This window comes from Volvox carteri, assembly GCF_000143455.1.
Source record: "Volvox carteri f. nagariensis unplaced genomic scaffold VOLCAscaffold_12, whole genome shotgun sequence".
NCBI classification, from domain to species: Eukaryota; Viridiplantae; Chlorophyta; class Chlorophyceae; order Chlamydomonadales; family Volvocaceae; genus Volvox; species Volvox carteri.
In genome coordinates, this window is record NW_003307555.1 from 913740 (window position 1) to 934989 (window position 21250).

Below are 21250 nucleotides of genomic sequence, written 5' to 3' on the forward strand. Positions count from 1 at the left end.
TAGCACGTAGATGTTTATAGTTTCCTGGAAGTTTGGAGTTTCGTGTCCAGCATCGTGCGGCCGTTGTTCAGAGGCCACTGGCTCTGTTCTATTGGCTTCTATTGGCACATGCTGCTCGATTGTGTCGATGGTCATCAATATCTTCTATATTCGTCGTTTTTGTCTTTCATGCACGGGATACAAGTATCGGTAGTTGTTGTATTTAATCCGTCCATTGAATCCAGACCTAAGAAACACACCAAGGATTAGCGATTTCCAGTGAAAGTTAGGTATTATTATAATCCGTGGCTTTTAATTCAAGTGGAAACAGGCCTTAAGGTATTCAAGGTTGATTTCGTCCAAAATCCAAGTACACCTATCCAAGAAACCGTAAGCTTATTAGCCCGCAGGGACATCAACCGTCCAGCGCAAATTTATGGATATGGTATAAAAATGCGTGTAACCACTGACAAATGACCAGCACGGCTTGGGCCTTGCATGCAACGGGTTTCATCCCCCGACGTTGCAGAGCCTAGAGCTATTCTTTCAGCGCGCTCACGTCTACAAAACAACGTTTCATTCAGGCTGGTGCTCGTTAGGAGATTTGAAGGTATAAGCTATGGCCGCACTGAGTTCCGCAGCACTTGCCAACTTACAGAAGCTCGAGGTCCGCGGACGCGATGGCCCGGTCCAAAAGGAAGTACTAATTGCCTGGGACATCGAGAATGCTCGGCTGCCGACCGGCGTGCCAGTGGAAGAAGTCGAGAAGTAAGCGAGATGACCGCTTCCCAAACGGCTGAGGTTAAAAGCCCTGTAGCCTCCGAAAGCCTTCGGGAACCTCCTTCCGATTTGGCCCTTTCGGTTTTTCGTTCTCCTCCGTGCACCGACCGCTTCCAGCCGAATTCGCTACCTCTATCTAGGCCCAGTTCCGTCTTTCCCTTCTCAACGCCATACATCGTCAATCTCCTTTGTCCTGTACATTCATTCCGGCCGCGGGTCGCTCTTGGGCTGTGGCTGGCTGGCCTGCGTGCAAATGTGTGCGCACCCCCCCCTGGACATCTCTTTGTCTGGAAATTCCTCCCTCCCAGGGCCATCTCTAACGCTTTCCAGTACCTGCAGCGCCGGAAGCGCTCCGGCTTCCTGTGCGCTGTCAGCCCCCTGTCCCACGACGCCATGATGAAGGTGTACGGCCGGGAGCATGTGCACTACCTAATGCAGCATACCGAGTACCTGCTGGCACCAGGGGGCGACAAGAGCACCTCCACGGACTCGAAGCTTCTGGAGGTGAGTGAGCTGCAAACATTTGATAACAGAGCCAGGTGAAGCTGTATGTTTCAAAATACAATCTTCCCCCTGTCCACCGCTCATATTTGCATGTGGCGTTTTGCCTTTATTTCCTTGTTATGGGAGCATGGCGGGCTTGCTCACCTGCCTCATCAACTCTACAGACACGCTGTCTTAGTTTCCTTAATGAATTGATATAGCATTTACCACCATGTTACAAAGGACCCCGAAGGATCACCGGCAGCGCAGGGATGGTAGTTTGACGGTCGACCACCATGGCGATGGCATACATTAGGGAAGCCTGATGACTCCTCCCGATCTAACACCGCCTCGTCCTGACCAGCACTTACCACCTGGTCCCGCCTGGTCGTTCCTACGCGCACATGCATGCACCCGGAAGTAGAGGATCGAGACGTACGTGGGGCGACAGATTCAGGACGGCAAGGCCGCATCGAGTGTGCTGGTGGTCATCACCGGCGATGACGATTACACCAAGTGCATTCGTCAGGCGATGAACGCCGGCATGGATGTCGAAGTGCTGCACCCGGAGGGCATCACCAGCGGCAATTTGCTGTAAGGCTTCTTCTTTTTTTCTTCTTCTTCTTCTTCTTCTTCTTTTTCCCCATGACTGGAGTTTGCGAAGCTAACCGCCCTCACGACGTCCGATCGGGGCATCTTCAACAGGAATGGGAACCGTGCCAGGAAATCTCACCAGTGATGGCGCCATCAGAAAGAGGGACACAGGAGGCTCACTTTCACAGAGGGTGGAATGCATGAGGGTTTCGTCCCCGAGAGCTCTACCAGGGGCATCGAGACTTGACTCGCAATGCTCTTTAAACAGCTGTTGGTGTTTAAAAGGAAAGGACTACTGGTAGCACACACACACGCACGGGGGGGCCCGGGTTGACATTCCCCTCGTGGCCCCGTGTTACGGTGTTTGCTTGAGTCCATGTTCAAACGAAGCACCCGCCTAACGAGGACTTGAGATTGTGCAATCGGACGTTGGGACGTTGGGTTGTGTGTGTGTGTGTGTGTGTGTGTGTGACACAGGGACGTTGCACGGAGACGTTTGGAAGCATGGGCTTCCAAGGCCCATGCACCATGGCTGGGTAACGCGTCTCGACCCCTCCCACGTGCTCCTGCTGCTTGCATGCAGTTCTGCCATCCGGGGCCGTGCTAACGCGTGGCATCACGATTGGATGGAGTTCCTCCAGTATTGGCTCCGGAACCACCAGGGCGTGGAGGTGCCAGCACATAACGCCGGCGGTAGTGCACCACAGCAGCAATGGAAGCAGCAGCAGCAGCAAGGCCCAGGAAGCGCGCGGCCCGGAAGCAGCAAGGGAGCACCAGCTGAAATGGACTCTGCTGCGCGACGTTCCCAAATAGGTTGGGCTGGCAAGGACGGCAAGGGCTTCCAGGACGGCAAGGGCTTCCAGGACGGCAAGGGCTTCCAGGACGACAAGGGCTTCCAGGACGGCAAGGGCTTCCAGGACGGCAAGGGCGGCAAGGGCTTCCAGGACGGCAAGGGCTTCCAGGACGGCAAGGGCGGCAAAGGCTTCCAGGACGGCAAAGGCTTCCAGGACGGCAAAGGCTTCCAGGACGGCAAGGGCTTCCAGGACGGCAAGGGCTTCCAGGACGGCAAGGGCGGCAAGGGCTTCCAGGACGGCAAGGGCTTCCAGGACGGCAAAGGCTTCCAGGACGGCAAGGGCTTCCAGGACGGCAAAGGCTTCCAGGACGGCAAGGGCTTCCAGGATGGCAAGGGCGGCAAGGGCTTCCAGGACGGCAAGGGCGGCAAGGGCTTCCAGGACGGCAAGGGCTTCCAGGACGGCAAGGGCGGCAAGGGCTTCCAGGACGGCAAGGGCTTCCAGGACGGCAAGGGCGGCAAAGGCTTCCAGGACGGCAAAGGCTTCCAGGACGGCAAAGGCTTCCAGGACGGCAAAGGCTTCCAGGACGGCAAGGGCTTCCAGGATGGCAAGGGCGGCAAGGGCTTCCAGGACGGCAAAGGCTTCCAGGACGGCAAAGGCTTCCAGGACGGCAAAGGCTTCCAGGACGGCAAAGGCTTCCAGGACGGCAAGGGCTTCCAGGATGGCAAGGGCGGCAAGGGCTTCCAGGACGGCAAGGACGGCAAGGGCTTCCAGGACGGCAAGGGCGGCAAGGGCTTCCAGGACGGCAAAGGCTTCCAGGACGGCAAAGGCTTCCAGGACGGCAAGGGCGGCAAGGGCTTCCAGGACGGCAAGGGCGGCAAGGGCTTCCAGGACGGCAAGGGCGGCAAAGGCTTCCAGGATGGCAAGGTCGACGACAAGGCCGCGAGTGGCGGCCCCAGGAGTAAGGCATCCACTAAGAGCGCTGCATCCTCGTCTGAGCCTGCAAGCACCACCCTTAACCTGGACAGCCTCAAAGTAATTCGTGAGCATCGTACACCCGAATACGCACTACGCGCCCTTTGCCATATGCTGCTGTCGGAGCGCCGCAAGAACAGCGACTTCTACAAGGACCTGCACGCCATGTGAGTTGCTGCAACTCAACAGTGTAGTAGCTGGCCTTTGTGGGGCAGGGAAGGGACAGTGAGCGAGCCCATGGACGGACAGGAAGGGCCTGTCGGAGCGGGCTGGAAAAAGTGTAACCCACAAAAGCAAGTCGCTGAAGAGTCGGACAACGAGGGTCTGTGAGGGTCAGGTGGCGCCTCCACCAGCCGTAGCGTGTGAAACAGAAACGGCTCGTGAAGAGAGAGCAAGAGGAATCAGAAAGAGGGGGAAGCCAGGAGCCACATGGGGTGGGGGGTGTTACTCGCAAGAGGGACACGCGTGGTAACCGGGGCACATGCATCTGCCGCCAGGAGCTGCTGCAACAGGCAGAGGTACAGGAAAAGGGCACTGAAGAGTTGTCGTCGGATCTTAACAGGGAGGGGAAGTTCCGAGATGGCGAATTCGTAACTTACGCACCGCCGAAAACACGAAAAGCCCGGCGCAACGTGATGAGTCTGTTGCTCCTGTAAATTGCCCGGTGCATCGGCCCTTCCGCAATGCCCTGCCATATCCTACTTCTAATGCCCTGCCCTGCATTGTGTGTCACATGCTGACACCGGCGAGCAGTTGACAAGCTCTCCAGCACTGCTGAACGCATGTCACGCCCTTGCTGGTTTGTGCAAATGCAGAACACGTTGTACTGCCCTGGTTGCTTACATCTATTGCTTGAACTCCTTCTACGGGTTGCTGGCTCTGCTTTACTGGCTGTAACCTGTTACTACTTAAGACATCGCTCTGTCGCTCACTACTTAGCTTTGCTCTGCCTGCTCTACCTGCTGCTCTACCTGAACCTCTTGTCCACCTGCTGTACCTGTTGCGGTATAGGGTGAACGACTCTGGCTGCAAGCTGCTGGTGGGCAAGGAAGATGAGACGATTGGCGAGCTGACCGTCGTCTGCACTGACGATGACGAACCGCACCCGCAGCGGGTCGTCCAGAGCGCGCGGGATCGGCTGCGCCACACCCTCAACACATGGGCGACTTCGTGCACCTCAGTGCCCTATTATTCCGCGGGCCCTTACGTAGCGCCGGTTTATGAGGGCGACCAGTTGCAGCGTGCGTTCTCAGAGTTGTGCGGATGGATGGGAGGAGTATTCGTGAAGGGCCCAGAAGGTCGTTGAGAACGCTGGAGGTAACCCGCAGCTGGTGAGGTTTGCAATGTCGTCGACATGCGCGCTAGCATAGGGTCTGTAGATGGCAGCAGCTAAGCCATCACCGTCCTGCCTGCTGAAGGCCATTTCGCTCAGCACTTTCGCTGCCCGGTGGATGGTCTCCGATGCATACCTTGCAGCTCCCGCTGGGAAAATCGGTAACCAGCCAGTGGCTCAAGGCAGCAGTACAGGCGGCCATGGGTGCTTGATGCTCGCGGGCATGCATGCTGACGATTATCGTGTCAAAATACGCTACAGGAGAAGCAAGACAGAGCAAGCGTATCACCTAGCAGTGAGCCGGTGCATGCAGCTGCACTGTCGCCAGCTGGATCACCGGGTATATCAGTGATGGTTGCTGATGAATGCAACAGGGGCTCGCCCGTTAGGGCATGCAGCTGCCATCCATTCATCCACGGCAACGAGGCATGTCGGAAAAAGCCGGCGACCGCATGGTGTGTGCTGGCATGCACCGCCGGGTCTTGGACAGCGCATTGGATGCCTCAGCGGATAGAAACAGCCACAAACATCGGCTGTTTATTAGCACCGCCTCCAGCGAAAGCTGTCCTAGGTTCAACCTGCCAAATACCATGAAGGCATGGTTCAGCCGCATGCTGGGTTGGCCTTGGTGGCGGTGAAGACCTTGTGGGGCCATTATTAGGAGGGGGCGCTATGTGGGGAAGACGGTGCATCCTACCCTTGAGGCCGCTCGCAGACAGTACGGCTCGGCGGCGGACACACATGGCACGTGCTTGCCAACAGTGCTTGGCCGAGTTCGTTGGTGTGACATGGGTGGATGCGATTTCACTGCTGGCATCGCCATGGGGCCATGGTTTTTGTTGGAAGGTTTTTTAGGTTAAGAGGTTTAAGTTGGGGGGTAAGTCTTTCGTCTTCTGATTCCTCTGAGCTCCGCTGGCTGCTGTAGCTGTGAAATTGCCTTCGTGGCAATTGACTTCTTGGCTGCTGGCTGGGCACAAGGAGACGCTTTTAAGTATCGTCTCCACGTCCCCGCAGCCTCTTTTGACCTTCTTAGTCGGGGGAGCTCCCCGCTTTGAGATCGCCCGGATCGCTGGCAGTCTTGCTGCGATTCTACCAACAGCCCTCAACCTCAACCACAACTGTGGTGGAAGAGGTGGTTGGGGAGCAGCTTTTGAGGGCCGCCTCCGTTGGCGCGGCTCTTGTTCCGCTGCGGGCTGGCTCAAGAGTAAAACTTTTGAGTTCAGCACTGCAGCTACACGGTGCGTCCAAATGCACGTGTTGGGCATGTTGAGGCGGCCTGAGGAGGCCATGGCGCTTAATGACATCGGGATCCTCTTAACTGGGGAATTTCCACATGCTCGTGCGGCAGTTGCCCGTTGTTGGTATGGTACATCCCCCGGCAGGTTAGTGCAACCCGATGCTCGCCCCATTCATAACGCCCCCTTTCCTTGCAGTCTCGCGCAGGCCATAGTAGTGCAAGAAGGAAGCGTTTGGAACCGTCGTTGCCCCGGCGGTTACCAAAGAGTGCTCACCCCACGAAGTGCGGAATTCTGTGGTCCCTGCGGCAGTTCACGCCGCGGACACGGGATTTAAATTTTGTTGGCCCACCGAATGAGGCTTTGTGGGGTTCGTGCGGTGTACTGTGGAAAGATTGGCCCGGGACAGGACCTCAAGGCATCTCAAGGCAACACGCTGTCCGGTCATTAATCGCCGGTCTGGGGCCGGCTGCACGCCTGTGCTGCATCCTTAGGAACGCATCGTAAGTGATGGGGCTCGGTATATGGCCCCCAAACCCGCGAATGCGGTGACGTTATTGGTGACGTCTGGAACAGATGTGCTGGGCCCGTGCATAGCTAAGAGGGGTCATACCTGTCGTGCGGGGTGCCTGGTGCGGATTTGAGAAAGCCTTTCCTTCCACTAGTTTTTCTCCCACTTGTCGAGTGTCGAAGCCGGGATGCCGGGGTGCTATGGTTGGCTTCTTAGGCAAGCGAGACAAGCGCAAGTTGTGGGCCCCTGACCTACGGATGAGGTGCTTTGAAGCACAAGTTCGGGCCATTTGCTCTTATGGCTGTGCGACCTGGGGACCCGACGCCCTCGAGGGAGCTCTGTGACGAACCACCAAGCATAGCGACCATGACAATTTTGCGGAGGGTCTTTTTGCGAGCTGGTGATTGACATTATGGTGAAGTTGCAATGCTCATGCGCAAAAGGGTATGAGCTGCACGGGGCCCCCCACAAACAGGCTGCTGTTTGCTGAGCTCTCAATTGTTTCTCCCTCGCACCACTTTTGGGCCAAGCGCGCTATCGGTTTCTGGAGTAAGATAGCTACCCCCCGTCGGACTAAGGAAAACCCGTGAGGGGATCGATACTCGTGATATCAAGGAGACAATCCTGTCTGGCCGTGATTGGGGCCTTATGAAAAGCGGGCCAGTCTGCGGCAATGCATTTAATTGGTGACCTTGCCACGAGTGGTGGCATGCAGGGAAAGGCTTATCGAAGCTCCGATGCTTGGAAAAAATCGTAGTGCCATGTGGTTTGGGTATGAGGAAGCTCCCGCGGACATACCATGCAGCACCTGGAGACGTGCCATGGCGCATGTGTACGGTATGGTCTACGGTGCAGCCTGCAGTAGTGGGTTTTGCGCGAATCTGAAAAGTAAAAAAAGCTGGGTATGCGGCGCCGACGCCCTATCCAGTCGACGGTGAAATTGAAGCAGGGAAGCACATGAAGATGATCCTGTACGTGTTGCATATGCTGTTGGTGAATTTAGATGTTGCTTGGATGTTGTTGGTGAGTTTAGCTTGATCTTTGGGCTGAGTCCTTCTATTCGTAAATGAGAGCTCATGATGTTTGCACAATCGGTTGAGCTTTCGCATGTCAATCTCAATGACTGCGAAGCGCTCCATATTGGTGGTGAATCGATGTAATACCAGTTGTTGACAAGGCCCATTACCTCGGCCTTATGTACGGGCCTGGGGGCGACTTCGCGCCGTGCAGGAGTGCTGTAGTTATAGCTGCGAGAGGCGCTATGTTCAGTCTAATAGGTAAGCTAAATAATTGGGCGCCGGACGTGAGGCTGCGCTATTTTGACGTACAGACCTGCTCAGATCTGCTCGTAGGGGTGCCAAGTCTGGGGCACTGATGTCCTGGATAAAGATGTTTCCGGCCCCGGGCGTTTTGACTGTACTACTTTGGCTGCAGGGCTTTTTGAGTCCTGCCTTTCAGATCCTATGGTAAAGCTGCAGATCATGTTTATGCGTCGAGTACTAGTCGGGGCTGTTCAACCATCCCAAAGACTGCTTGTCGCACAGCTACCCCTCCGGGTTCACAATGCATTACCTCTGGGCCCAGAGAGTTGTTGGCTTCTGGAACACTGTTGCCAAGCAGCCCGGCTCACTCGCTCATCACACTTTGCATCAGGAAATCGCTGCACGGTGCAGCACGGCGAGTTTGATAACGGATGGGCGACTAAGGCGCTCCGGTTTCGAGCAGCTATGAAGTACGATATTTTGGCCGGCATGCCATCCCTGTTAGTGTAGGATGATGATAAGGTCGATTGGCTTGCAAGCAGGCCAAATCCGGAGGGTCCAGTGACTGGACTCCAGTCTTTTCCGAGTTTAGGCGACAGCCTATGGCTAACTGGGGTCATCCGAGGTTGAGCACGGGTCCATTGGATTTCGGGTCGGATGGGAAGCAACCAGGGGTTATGATGGCGAGATACGCACATCGAATGAGGTTGCCGTTTGGAAAATCGGCTGGAACTAGCTGGTGGCTTTCGCACATCCGGGAGTTTATCCCAGCAGATGTGCACCGTTCTTTGATGAGGTTTTGGACGTGCTGTTGGCCCCTAGCGGCGAATTGTGAATTTCGTGGAATTCGCCGCGAGCAGAGGATGTGTGAGTTTTGCGCGCTGCACAAGGTGGAAAATGAGCATCATGTTCTCTTAGATTTCCTAACTTATCCTGCATATCGTGAGTATTCGGAGGTAACCCTTAGCCACGAGTCTGATGTAAAGACGATTATGATGGATAGCTAGCAAACAAGACTGGCCCACCTGGTGCGCTGCATTTGGCTTACACGCTCGTCTCTACACGGGCAGTCATAGTTATAATAATCAATGTACTTGTTTCTTTTGCGTATATTATATGGGTGTCAGAAGTTTTGCGTTTTACTATGTAATCCCTGAGCTAACTTGTGCTTTTAGGCTCTTGGGCCTCTGGCTCGTATGAGCTTGTTATTGACGCAACCGAGGTGTAACACACACAAAATCAGATCTGATATGGATTTCCACGCTTCGAGCATATGAAGGACGCTATGAAGTGGGAACCTGAACGTCTGGCAAGGATGCATCCAGCATATGCACCGCAACTCCATCGTTCCCTTTGGTCGTTAGTATCCTTATCACTTTGTCTGAAGTGCGAGGTAGGATGGTGCTTATAGGCGATCTGGCAGCCCTTGAGCCCTCTACTCCGTATTTGGGCGGTTTGCAGGTACGGGGAACGCACCTTCCCACGACCATGTAACATATGAGATATATGGCGCGGCACATCCCGCGACATGCCCTTAAGGGCAGTATGGATGCGAGCAGGAATCGGTAATAGTTTGACAGTCCACTCCTAGGGATCCGTTCCGGTGAGGTTGGGCAACCCGACTGTTGGTGCGAGTTGCGGGGAGACATTTGGTGTTAGAGATTATTGCTGCTATTGAGAACAAAGAATTTTAGACTCCGTCGGCCATGTGGCGCGACCGGATATTGCCGGGTATTGCCGCTTCTAGTTCATGTCCTCAACTTTCAATAATATATATGGTCCATGCCCTCCTGGACAACCCCGCACTCGTGCGGAACTTGTACCTTGTACCTTATAGAAGTGCACAGTGCGTGCGCGGGCCATATATTTATATATGTATTTCCAGCTTTGCCGAAGGGTGCACGCAAGTCAGATCCGTTGTGGGTTAAAGTGGCCCTTACGATAAGATGTTTTCCACTTTCAGCAGTTCCTGCTTCTGCCCGTGCAGTAAAAAAGCAACGATGCCTGAGCAAGCTATACTATCCAGTTATGACTTGGCATCTCGAAGGTCATCACCGCGTCCATCCGCAACAACTCTGATGGCTCTCTCTTTCCCCATTTATTCAAAACAGATTCTTCATATCTAGCACCGGGATCACGCTTCCCTAAGGTCGCCTGCCTTGGTGGCGGTAGCGACCGCACCACACCAAGCAGTCCCAGTTTGGCTTTCTGGCCGCCAGGACCCACGCACCCGGCAGAAGCTATCCGAACGACGAATCGAGGTCCATAGGGTCATTCCAAAAAGGTGGCAGCTAACACGGCCACATAGCCGTTTTACCCCCAAGTCAACGTGAGGTTTACCTCTGGGGTGGGAATTACCTTTCGGGGCTCGGTCCATCGCCACCGGGGGAAGTTGGCAACACATCTAGGTCACATACAAGGCTTGGGTCTTATGAAGCAACACACCTAAACGGGGCTTCCGGGGCTATGCCGGAGCCCAAGTTGTCGTCTGTTGGCAGCAGAAGCGACACCCAGCGCACCAGTGAACCCGCTCCTGGTGTGACCCACATCGCGCGTTCAACCCACGCGTGGTGCCAATGGCTCCGGAGCTTGACATCCGGTGCAAAGCCATATCGCACGCCTCAAATCCATGCGCCTGCGACTAGCCCTGCGCCACTGGCATCGGTTCCAAGGGCACTCCCAGGGCCTTTATGCCTGGCCAATACAATGTTCGGGTTATTTTTATATATGCGGTCGGCATCTACAGGTGATCTGTTCAGGGATAGCCCACTGTAACGACGTCACTTATTCCTCCGAACAGAGGCAAGCTTGAAACAGGTAATAGTTTCAAGGTGTTCTTAACTAATCAGGCACCTAAACTACAGCGACCTGGCTTTCGCTTGAGTGTTACCCGAGCTGTTAAGATGTCGTACACTGTATTGCGTTCTGCATTGACGAGGCCGCTAGCGAAAAGTATCTTCGTCAATAGAAAACTTGCATTTTGCCATGAATTTGTATCTCATTTTCATGTTGTGGTCCTTGCATCCTTTAGCTGACCCATGGTTCAATTTCCCTCCTTATTATCCTTAATGAACATCCATACGATCTTCAATCCAATAATACTGCTTGTAAGGATAGTTGTAAATTATAAGGAATTTTTCGACATCCTGGAGGCATGGCTGCTGTCAACAAGGCGCCAACTCAGCCACCTCACCGGTTGCAAGGCCTGCTTTCTTCGTTTCAGGAAGATGAGGAACAGAAGCCTGGCTCTGATTCAGCAACCAAGCCACAGCCGCGAAATTGTGGAGCCAAAGAAGTCGCTGGCTCACAGCTTTCCAGCCGGGTGGTCGCAAGCGTGATTGAAAATCGTGCTCGAGAGGTTGGGCTCGCCGTTTTGGACCTTTCAACGCTGAAACTGCGTCTGTCACAATACATCGAGCCTGGCAGGTACCTAAGGCGGTCGGTGGTGTGCTCCTTAGCTTGAGCAGTCCGCTGGTGTTGATTTTTGCTTTAGCTTTTCTCCAAGAAGAAATTCCCAAGAAGAGATTTCAAAGAAGGATGCGTGACCTTGATGATACCTAAACCTATTTGGTTGGCATGCGTGCCGGGCTTCATTTCTATTCTTACCCTTCCCCCGAGAAGCACGGCGTGCGTGAGCGAAAAACTGCAGCATTTCAAAGCAAATGAATCGAGTGATGGCAAAAGTCAAGACAGATAATAAGCCCTCAAAATTCTACTACTGCCTGTCGCAACCTCACTATTGTAAACTGCTACACAATTGTAAATCTCACTATTGTAAACTGCTACACAGGTCGTACGCGGTGACCCAGATGCTGCTTCAGCTTGTAGGCGCCACCGAGGTGGTCGTGGTGGCACCCCGAGAGGGTACGACAGCGGGAGGGAGACCGGCGGCGGCGGCGGCGGCGCTTCCCTCGCAGCAGGCCGCGGGCTTCCTAATGACGGGAGTCAACAGGGCCCTGCTCCAAAAAGCCGCTACCGCCGCCGGCGGGCCAGCGGCGGCGACGTCGTCAGCAACTGAGGTGGCCACCGACGGCACTGGGTCGCGTGACGGCGGCGGCGGCGGTGGCAGCGGCGGCTCCGGCGGCGACGATGGTCGATGCGTGGTGGAGCCGTACGGCGGCGGAGGCTTCTCCGTACATGCGTTGCCACGTTCCTGTTTTGACGATACGCAGGTGCGTACGTGGGTAGTTGGGTAGTTGGGTGGTTGGTGGCAGTGGACGTGTGGGTAGGGTAGGGGAGCTTTCCCCGCTGCGGGGAATTGGAGGGAATTAGGGTTAGGATCAGCCACATCAAAAAAACGAATTTTTTATTTTCTACGTCTTCGTGTCGGACCTCGTACAAATGTCGTACAGGTAATTACAGTTTTAAAGCTCGGCATGGAAGGAAAGCACTTGTGTTGTCGTAACACGACCAGTGCGCTTCTAATGCTTGCTGTTGATCAGGTTGGGGCTTGGCGGCAAGGCTGCTGCCGTACTGCTGCTGCCGTACTGCTGCTGCCGTACTGCTGCTGTCGTACTGCTGCTGCCATGTTGCCGCTGTTTTGCAGGGTGGGCATCTTCTCGGCATCTTCGCGAGTGAGGACAGTCAAGCTCAAGTTGCGGCGGCTGTGGGCAGGTCTTCACAATACCTGGCATTGGGTGAGGGGCTCCAGATCCAGATCCAAATCCAAATTCAGATCCAGATCCAGGTGCAATGATAGCCGGTAGCAATTTATTCCATAAATCCAAATCCAATCCTGGGAAGGATACGATGTGATCACATCTTCTGGACAGGGGAGAGTTCGGTCACAGGGTGGTTCCTCCGAGCCCCAGGTGCCGCCGGCGCACTGCTGCACCGCGTGATCGGTTTGGAGGCTGTAGCAGCAGCCCTGGGAACACCCCTGCCGCGAGGCGCTGCTACTGCTGATGCTACTGCCGTGGGCGGCACAGCTGCTGCGGGTTCGTGTAGTGCGGTCCCGGTGCCTCTTCGAGCCCGCTGCGTTCGTGTGGAGCAACTTCATGCGGGTCTGCATTTGAGGTTGGATGCGGGTTTGGCCGAGGCGCTGGAGGTGGGTGCCGTACAGGAGGAACGGGGGGCCGTGTTTGAGGCACTTTTGAGTCCCCTCGTAAAAGAAAGCCAAGGAAGGCGCACTGAATGAATGTCCCTGGCAGGTCGTTCAGCCGGGTGGTGGACCCATGGGTCGCTTCCCCGTTTCGGGTCCTCCCGCCGCCGCCAGCCTGCTACGGCTGCTGGGCAGCTCCCTACGTACGGCAGCCGGGATGCGGCTGTTGCGGTCCAGTCTGCTACAACCCCTGGCGGATGTGGGGACACTCAATATGAGGTACGGCACCCCCGTGGTGAAGATTGAAGATTAGAAAGTGGAAGAACCCACACGCCGTCTGACCTTTGTGACTGCATTTCTAACAAAATATAATAGGGCGAAGTGTCAGTGTGTGTGCCGTACATGTGTGCCGTACATGTGTAGTCGGGTCCTTTGTGTGGCCTCATTTGTGTATTACTGTACGATGCAGGTACGACACTATTGAAGAGTTGATCGAGGAGGACACGCTCGCTTTTGATTTGGGTCAGGTGTTGGCGCTACTGCCAAAGGATCTTGACAAGATGTGCTACAGCCTGGCGGCGGCGGGTGGCAGCGGGCCCCCGGGGGGTGGTGGTGCCGGGGCCTTCAAGTCGGCGGCGGGTAACGACCCTGGTGCGTGCAACAACTGAAACAAGGGCCACGGTACGGCACGGTGCGGTACAGTACGGCAGTGGGACGAACGGATACACGAGACGAAGTATTTGGTTGTTTTGTGTCCTTTACTTACGCGGCACATGACTGAGGCCACATGAGGTGGGATCTGGAGCTTATCTGGATGCTGGGGGGGAGGTTGGGGAGAGATTCTACCTGGCGCCCTTGACATATAAAATCCGTCCCCCCTTTCCGTATTGATTGCTCCAATTAAATTAAGGTGTTTGAGTTTCTTTGGTTTTGTGTGGCTGTGTGTCGCGCGCCAAGCGCCGGTTTTCGTTCTTCCTACACTACTCCTCCTCGATCCGTCCTCGACTCACTCCCACCTCTTCCCCCCCCGCTTTTCTTTCCTCCACAGGTCGCGCTATCGGCGGACTCGTGCAGTCGCTGCTGCTGCTTCGAGATATCCTGGCTGTCATGGAGCCGCTGGCTAATACTCTACAGGTACGACACCCCCTCAAGGTGTCTGCCGTACAAGGCAGTCTGCCGTACAATTGCCGTACGGCCATGCACTTTTATTGGTTCCTCTTTCCACCTTGTTCCCAGTTACTTCACGATTGCCAAAAGTATGTAAAAAATAATGTGTTGGTTGGTTTCCGTTACGCCGTTTCTCCCTGCCTGGTTACCGGGGGGGGCCGGTGTTGGGAGGGAGATCGGTGGGCGGGTAGGAAGGGGGTGACGTGAAGGCGGTTGGCGGTTGGCGGTTGGCGGGGTCTCTTTTGATACCCACTACCCCCGCCCCTTCCCCATCGCCTCGCAAACCCGTGCACCCTGACAGCCTGCTCGCAGCCCCCTGCTGACGGCAATTCGTACAAACTGTACGGCGCCGGGTTTACTAGCCCTGAGGCACCGAGTGGATGAGGTGAGGGGTTGTGGTGGTAGGGGGGACGATGCGGGTAAGGGGGGTAGTACGGCATTGGGAAAGAAAACCCTGGGATGAGATTTAAACTTCGTGAGAAAGGGAGGGGGGAAAGAAAGGGTTTTCAACGACCACACGCCTATATACGTCCTGTTAAGAACGTATGACTCGTACGGTTGCCGTACTGCTGTAGGTTCTTGACGAGGAAGCCACCGGCGCTGCGGCGCGTGGCTCCCAGTTCATGTCGCGTATCCAGCAGTGCTTCGCGGTACGTACGGCAGCTGCTGATGCGTGTCCTCCGGGTCCCGGCGGAGGGCTGCTGGAGATGGCCCGCGGGTCGTTGTGTCGGTTAACGGAATCCGTACATGCTTTGGGGGCGCGGTACGCCCAGGAGATGGGGCTGCCGGAACTTAAGGTGAACGGTTGCGTGCGCGTGTGAACGGAGGGAGCGGGTTGTGCAGGTGCGTGCGAGGGGTGGATGCCTGGGCGGAGTGGCCAGCCAATGCGATGGGACGACGCACCCCCGCGCGAGTGCGTGATTGAGGGTTTGAATTTCTCTCAATAGAGGGTTTTAGGGTTTTACTGGGGCGTGGGTCAAAGCACGGTCGCCGCTTATCGCCCCCATTGAGCTTTCTAAGGCTCGATGGGGGGATGTAGGGTTACAGCCTTTTACTGCTGCTGTTACATGTGGGCCCCGTACGTATTGTTTACTCCGTACAGTGTACGACCTTGTCCTGCCTACGCTCAGGTGTCGTACAGCAGCCGCAAGGGCTTCTACCTCACCCTGCCGGCTAACGCTGGAAGGGGCGGTGGCGGCGGCGGTGCGGGGGCGGGTGGGAGCAGGAAGCGCGATAGGGGGCCCCGGACCGGAAGAGGGGGAAATCCGGCTGCGTCTGCAGCAGGAGGGGAAGGAGAAGAAGGGGAAGGAGGGGAAGGTAGTGGCGGCGGCGGCACGATCGCATCGCCTGCAGCGGCGGCGGCAGGAGGAGGAGGAGGAGGAGGAGGAGCGCCCCGTGACGACAGTACGGCACCCCAACTGCCTCTACAGTTGATGGTTCTGGAGCGGCGGGGTCCCGGCACATTGCTGCTCACCACTCATGAGCTGAACGCGCTCAACGCCCGGCTAAGAGACGCCACGTTTGACTGCTTGCTGCTGACGCGACAGGTGGGTGTGTACGGGATTGCTGTAGGTGGTGTGGTTTCGGAGCGATGATGCGTAGAGAGATGCAGCTGTCCGTTGGTTCTTTGAAAATCGTGATCCTCTCTCGTGTACACGCATCTTTTGTTGGGATGTCGTTCCGTACATGCTTTCGCGGCTTTTGGGGTTTCGTGTTCCTCTTGTACGGCATATCTTGTCGTTCCCACGACCCCTCACGTCCCCTGTTGGTTCTCCTACCTCGGGGGCTTCCGCCGTGCAGCTGCTAGAGAGTGTGGTTTCGGAGGCGTTTGGTCAGCTGGGGGCGTTACAGCGACTTGCGGATAGTCTGGCGTTACTGGACCTGATGGTGGGGCTGGCGGATGTGGTTGCCAACGGACCCATGGGTCAGTGCTGCCGCCCGCAGCTACAACTAGGCGGACCGCTCGCCATCGTACAGGTACGGCAGCAACCCTGTCGTACTTTCGTACGTCCCGAGATGTTTTACAGCATGTCAAATATCTCCTGGTCTGAAATAAGTATCATTGCGTTTTACTGTCTCACTGTTTTTATTGTGTTGATGGTGTGTAAAACGATGTACAAAGCAGAGTAGGCGAACGATTGATCCGTAGGCGGATCTTAACCGGGCGGTGAATGGAGCGCAGCGCTGTCGAATCACCGTCTCGGTGATCGATTGATAGATTGATTGATGCCGCTGCGGATTGCTACGTCCAATCCTTTGAAGTCACTAATCAAAGGGATCCCCATTTGGGGCCCTGCCTCCCCTCCCTAGGGGGAACTCTTGAAGGGCTCACTTCTGAGTTTCTTGCATGATGCTCCCCCCCCTTCTCCCCCCCCTCTCTCCCCCCCCTAGGGCCGGCACCCGCTACTGGCCGCCAGGAGCTTCCTTACGGGCGGAGGAAGTGGGGGAGGAGGTCGCGTCCAGGCTAACGATGTCTTCGTGAGCTCCACTGCCCCCCTCCACATCATCACGGGACCGAACATGTCCGGAAAGTCCACTTATCTACACCAGGTGCGTACGGCTACGTAATTGTACGATCGAGTGTACGGCGATGAATGACACGTTTTTTCCAGGTAGATGCACGAACCTTTTGAGTAGCGACCGGCAGTTCCCGCCGTCTCTCTTCCTCTGTGCCTGTGTGTATGTGTGTGTGTGAGAGCCGCGGCTTCTACGACCGGTTATCGGCTCCTCCCAACCCCCAACTGCCAACTAACCCAACTTCCAACTATCCATCTACCTCCTCCGTCCTCTCGTCTCGGACTTCGTCGACAGTTTGGTGCTAGTGGTACGGTACAGTGGACTTCGGCACCTGACTCTTTGCCTCTTGCATCATATGACCCCTCCTCCTCCTTCTCCTCCTCCTACCCCCCCTACCCCCCTCGCCCCCCCTCTGCCAGGTGGGCCTCCTAGTGCTCATGGCCCAGGCGGGCTGTTGGGTTCCGGCGCAGTTCATGGCGCTAAGTCCCTTTACTGCGCTGCTGGGAAGACTGAGCTTCGGGGGAGGCGGGGGAGGCGGGGGCCTTATGGGTCCGGAAGACGACCTTGAGTCGGGGAGCAGCAGCTTCCTAGCGGAGATGCAGGTAGGGCTTGGGGGGGGGCCCTGGGGGAGGGGAAGGGGATGAGGGGGTGAGAGGGGAAGGTTGAAGGGAGGGCGGGGGAGGTCTGCGCGTGTCTACGTAGATGTGTGAGCGTAGCGTGTGCACGTGTGTGCGCATGGTTGATAGCAACTGGATTTGTGGGACTATCAGCTGGCGTGCAGTGCATTGCGGGTTTTGCCTGCGCCGAACGCGGTGGGCTCTCTCGCCCATTTGGGAAAGGGTACGCGGTCAGGTTGGTTTTTGGTTTGGAAGTGTTGGAAGAGTGAGGGCCGGGCGCACCGCTACGGGGGGGGGGTCCCACTCGCTTATCTCTATTGCTGTAACTGTTACCGTTAGTGCTACAGCGATACTGCTAGGCACGGAGTGAGGGCGGGTTAGTCGCGGCTCTCACACACGCAACGGTGCTCGTTGCGAATGGCTGCAGGATGCCGCCGCTGTGCTGGCGTCAGCAACGCCGCGGAGCCTGGTACTGCTGGACGAGCTGGGACGAGCAACGAGTACGGCCGACGGTGTGGGCCTTGCGTGGGCGGTGAGTAAACGGGCATGGCTGCAGAGATATTTTGAGGGCATCCGTTAGCACGTTAGGTGGGACTCGGTCTCGGTCGTACACATGCAGCAAGGGGGGGAAACACTCCGCCCTTGTTTCTCAGCCTTACATTGCGTCACAACCTCAGTATTATGCATGAGTTGTACACAGCCCCTCGACAGGCCAGCCACCGGATTGGCCAATTCCAGCAACCCTTCTGATTCATTGATCAAACACGGTCCGAGTCCTAGTGACTCCCCCTCGTGACTGCATCTTAGTGTGGGAGTGAGGGACACAAATTTGCGATACGTACCGGTGGAGAAATTTGGAGGAAGGGGGTGCTAGGGTGGGGTGCTAACGATGGGTGCGTCACATATTGTACGCCCCGCTGCTGTTACTGCTGCTGCTGTTGCTGCTGCTGTGTATTGTGGTGTGATGTGTGTGTGTGTGTGCATGTGCATGTGTCGTAGATTTGTGAGGAGTTGATGACCCGTGGGTCGGCCACCCTGCTGGCCACCCACTTTCCCCAGCTGGGCGAGTTGGCGGTGCTGTACCCTCAGGCCCGGCTATGGAAGCTGCAGGTAGCCCCAGGTCCGGCGGGAAGGGAAGGGAAGGGGCTGCTCCCTTTGACTAGGCGGGGTGCTATGGTGTGGTGTGGTGTGGTGTGGGTCGACTACTGGATTGGAGTCGCATTTGGTGAACCGAACCTCGTGCTTTGGGACGTATCGCACATGGCCCCATCGAGTTATATTGTGCTTATTCGTCTTTTAGTTTTAAAACTAAAAAGAACTAAGAGACTAAGAAACCATGGCAAGGAGACTGGAGCGCAATCTTCAATGAACTAAGAATGAAGATGGAAGCAGGAATGAGCAATGTACATATATACAGTATTTCAGATTATTTGCGGTCCAATGGCGGTGACCCGTGGGTCATCAATCGGTATGACATACACACATGGTGGTTGCGCCACGTGTGTGCACGCAGGTGGACACGTCAGCCGGCTCGCTGGATTTCCGGTGGCTGCTACAGCCTGCAGCGGCATTGGACTATTGCCATTACGGATTGATGCTGGCTGAGGCCGCAGGGCTGCCAACCAGTGTGGTCGTGGAAGCACGCAGGTACCTCCAAAAACACGTGTGTGTTTTGTGTGTAAGTGCGTGTGTGTGTGTATATCTGTGTGTGTGTGTATCTGTGTGTGTGTGTGTTTTTCTCATGCAGTTAAGTCAGGACAGCAGGACTGCAGTGCAAAAGGAGGCTCTGAAACCCCCGGGAGGTGTGTCTGCGCGTATGTCTGTTTTCGTGTTTGGATAACATACGAAACGGCATGCAATCGAGTTTTTAATTGGTTCTAATGTTCTCTAATGATGTTCTCAAAACACGGTAGTCCCATGTGAAAGGGGATCGGAGGCACGGACATTTAGTGCGCTGCTTTTGGTAACAACAACATCGTTCCGTTGGAGTCCATCCACCGCATCTGCCCTCGGAAGTTATATCTTCCATGTCTTCCATCTTCATATTCCACATGCACTCACCCACACCCAACCAATGTACGGCGTTATGGCGCCATCAGGGTAGCTGAGATGTTGGAGGAGGTGGAGCGGCGGCGACTGGAGGTCAGTGCCGCCGGCAGCGGGCTGTGGGCCGTGGCGGCATCTGTGTGCAGCAAGTGCGTGCGAACGACCCGTGGGACGGTAACAGGCTGGTTGAGTCACGCCGGTTGGCGGATGCTGGATCCAGGGATGTTGCATCACTGGATGTTGCTTACTCTTCCTTATGTTATGAGGGTGTGTTTGTTACACATTACCCTGCTGCGCTGTGCTGTGCTTGCTGTGCTGTGCTATGTGCTATGTGCTGTGTGAACACATGCAACCCACACGAACAAAATCTGCATGTGTGTGTCCCACACATTGCTGGCCCGCTTAGCACGTGTATCCGTGCAGTTGTCAATAGTCATAATCAGGCAAGTGGTGCCGACCGCATATTATTATCACTACTGGGCTTGTGCTCTGCTTCGCCAAAACGGATTGCGATCGAGTGAGATCGGACGGAATGGTGCTAATAACCAACCCACCCAGCGATCTACCAAGTAATCACATCACATGCCAATGTATGTGTGTGTGTGTCACACCTTCTGCAGGAGCTGCGTTACTCCCCGAAGGTGTAACGATTACAATTTGTGTGATGAGTTATACTCGTGCTCCTCCTATCTCCTTTTAGATCTTCAGAAAAGAAGATGACTTCAGAAAAGAACCGATCGGCCGATGCAGATCCCGTAATGTGTCAGGCTGTACTACATCTCCTGACCCGTATCGTACGCACCTACGCTGCTCTCCCTTACGGTCACGCTTGGCCGCCAGTGGCGGGTTGATCCCGTCTGAGCCATACCTGATTATAATATTGAAACTGCTTTCCTTGCTATCGCCGGGCACATACGCCCCTACAGACTCGCCGTCATCGCTCAGCAGTGGAAAGGGGGATCCGGTAGTAAGTCAGTGGAGGCGGAGAAGCAGGTGCGGCAAACACCGTGCACGATCAGTCCTTTTCTTAAAAGCATTCGCACAATACTCGCACAATCCCACGGATTTGGATCTGGATGGCAAGGCAACAACTAAAAGGCCGGAGTCTCCCAGCAGGGAAATTGCACGGCAGTATAAAATACAGGGTTAAAGGACAGGATCGGTTGTCCGCACTACCAAGCTGTGATGTGAAGCGTCCTCCCCTCCTACAGGGTGTAATAAAGGCAGGGAGCATGAATGTATGGCGCAGTGGTGTGTGTGCGTGTGTGTGTCTGTCTGTCTGTGTGTGTCTGTCTGTCTGTGTGTGTGTGTGTGTGTGTGTGTGTGGGTGTGGGTGTGTGTGGCATGCTGACGGGCAGCGATGGGTGGTGTCCGGTGCATGGGTGTGTCCAGCTGCCACTGCGCTCTCATACATGCGGCTGCTTGTTGACATGCACGCTGCCTTCGTGTGTTCCCCGATCTCCGTCCTCACACTCAGGTTCTGGAGCTCATCCGAGGGCTCCAGCGGGAGGCGCTGGGGGTGTCCCTGAGCCAGCTGGAACAGGAGCTCGGCAGCAGGGCGCCACAAGGTCCACGGGAGATACATTCCCGTTAGCGCTCATCACTGGCAAGCTTCATTGCCATGCAAGATGTAAAACACAGTCGTCCTCTCGTGACGTTGTTTCGAAGACAGAGGCCCTAAACAACCTTCGTTTAGAACTACAAAAGCTACTTGCAGCAGCTGATCCTGACCTCATATCGCGCCAGGATGTAGACGTACGCAGCTAACAGGCCGAACAGGCCCAACCTTAGCACCTTGGGGACGCTAGCTGGTCCGACAGTAAGTCACCTATGTAACTTACTGTTGCACCTACCTACTTTGCCTGCAGCAGGCAGGGCTTTTGCATTTACATGTATGCAAGTACACACTCCTTCCGAGT

The 21250-nt window shown here is 55.6% G+C and overlaps 2 protein-coding genes across 2 annotated transcripts in view; both read left to right on the forward strand.

The window, feature by feature from the left end:
* Nucleotides 1-598: 598 nt before the first annotated feature.
* On the forward strand, nucleotides 599-6507 carry VOLCADRAFT_89344 (uncharacterized protein; the record flags this gene model as incomplete). The annotated part of the gene is made up of 7 exons (XM_002948910.1): nucleotides 599-747; nucleotides 1068-1263; nucleotides 1667-1836; nucleotides 2420-3769; nucleotides 4614-4843; nucleotides 6035-6173; nucleotides 6369-6507. 7 exons carry the CDS (start codon nucleotides 599-601, stop codon nucleotides 6505-6507), a joined length of 2373 nt encoding a protein of 790 aa, XP_002948956.1.
* A 4504-nt stretch (nucleotides 6508-11011) lies between these two features.
* Nucleotides 11012-21250, forward strand: part of VOLCADRAFT_89345 (uncharacterized protein) — a gene marked incomplete at both ends in the record, with an annotated part of 11309 nt that continues 1070 nt past the window's right edge. The window contains 19 exons of the mRNA XM_002948911.1: nucleotides 11012-11265; nucleotides 11734-11807; nucleotides 12872-12990; nucleotides 13103-13263; nucleotides 13454-13635; nucleotides 14033-14118; nucleotides 14453-14536; nucleotides 14727-14914; nucleotides 15282-15354; nucleotides 15582-15698; nucleotides 15952-16128; nucleotides 16543-16701; nucleotides 17088-17270; nucleotides 17713-17817; nucleotides 18285-18395; nucleotides 18799-18932; nucleotides 19385-19480; nucleotides 20258-20324; nucleotides 20809-20899. Of these exons, the coding sequence (XP_002948957.1) occupies nucleotides 11012-11265; nucleotides 11734-11807; nucleotides 12872-12990; nucleotides 13103-13263; nucleotides 13454-13635; nucleotides 14033-14118; nucleotides 14453-14536; nucleotides 14727-14914; nucleotides 15282-15354; nucleotides 15582-15698; nucleotides 15952-16128; nucleotides 16543-16701; nucleotides 17088-17270; nucleotides 17713-17817; nucleotides 18285-18395; nucleotides 18799-18932; nucleotides 19385-19480; nucleotides 20258-20324; nucleotides 20809-20899 (2461 nt within the window). The remainder of the gene's footprint in view (nucleotides 11266-11733; nucleotides 11808-12871; nucleotides 12991-13102; nucleotides 13264-13453; nucleotides 13636-14032; nucleotides 14119-14452; nucleotides 14537-14726; nucleotides 14915-15281; nucleotides 15355-15581; nucleotides 15699-15951; nucleotides 16129-16542; nucleotides 16702-17087; nucleotides 17271-17712; nucleotides 17818-18284; nucleotides 18396-18798; nucleotides 18933-19384; nucleotides 19481-20257; nucleotides 20325-20808; nucleotides 20900-21250) is intronic.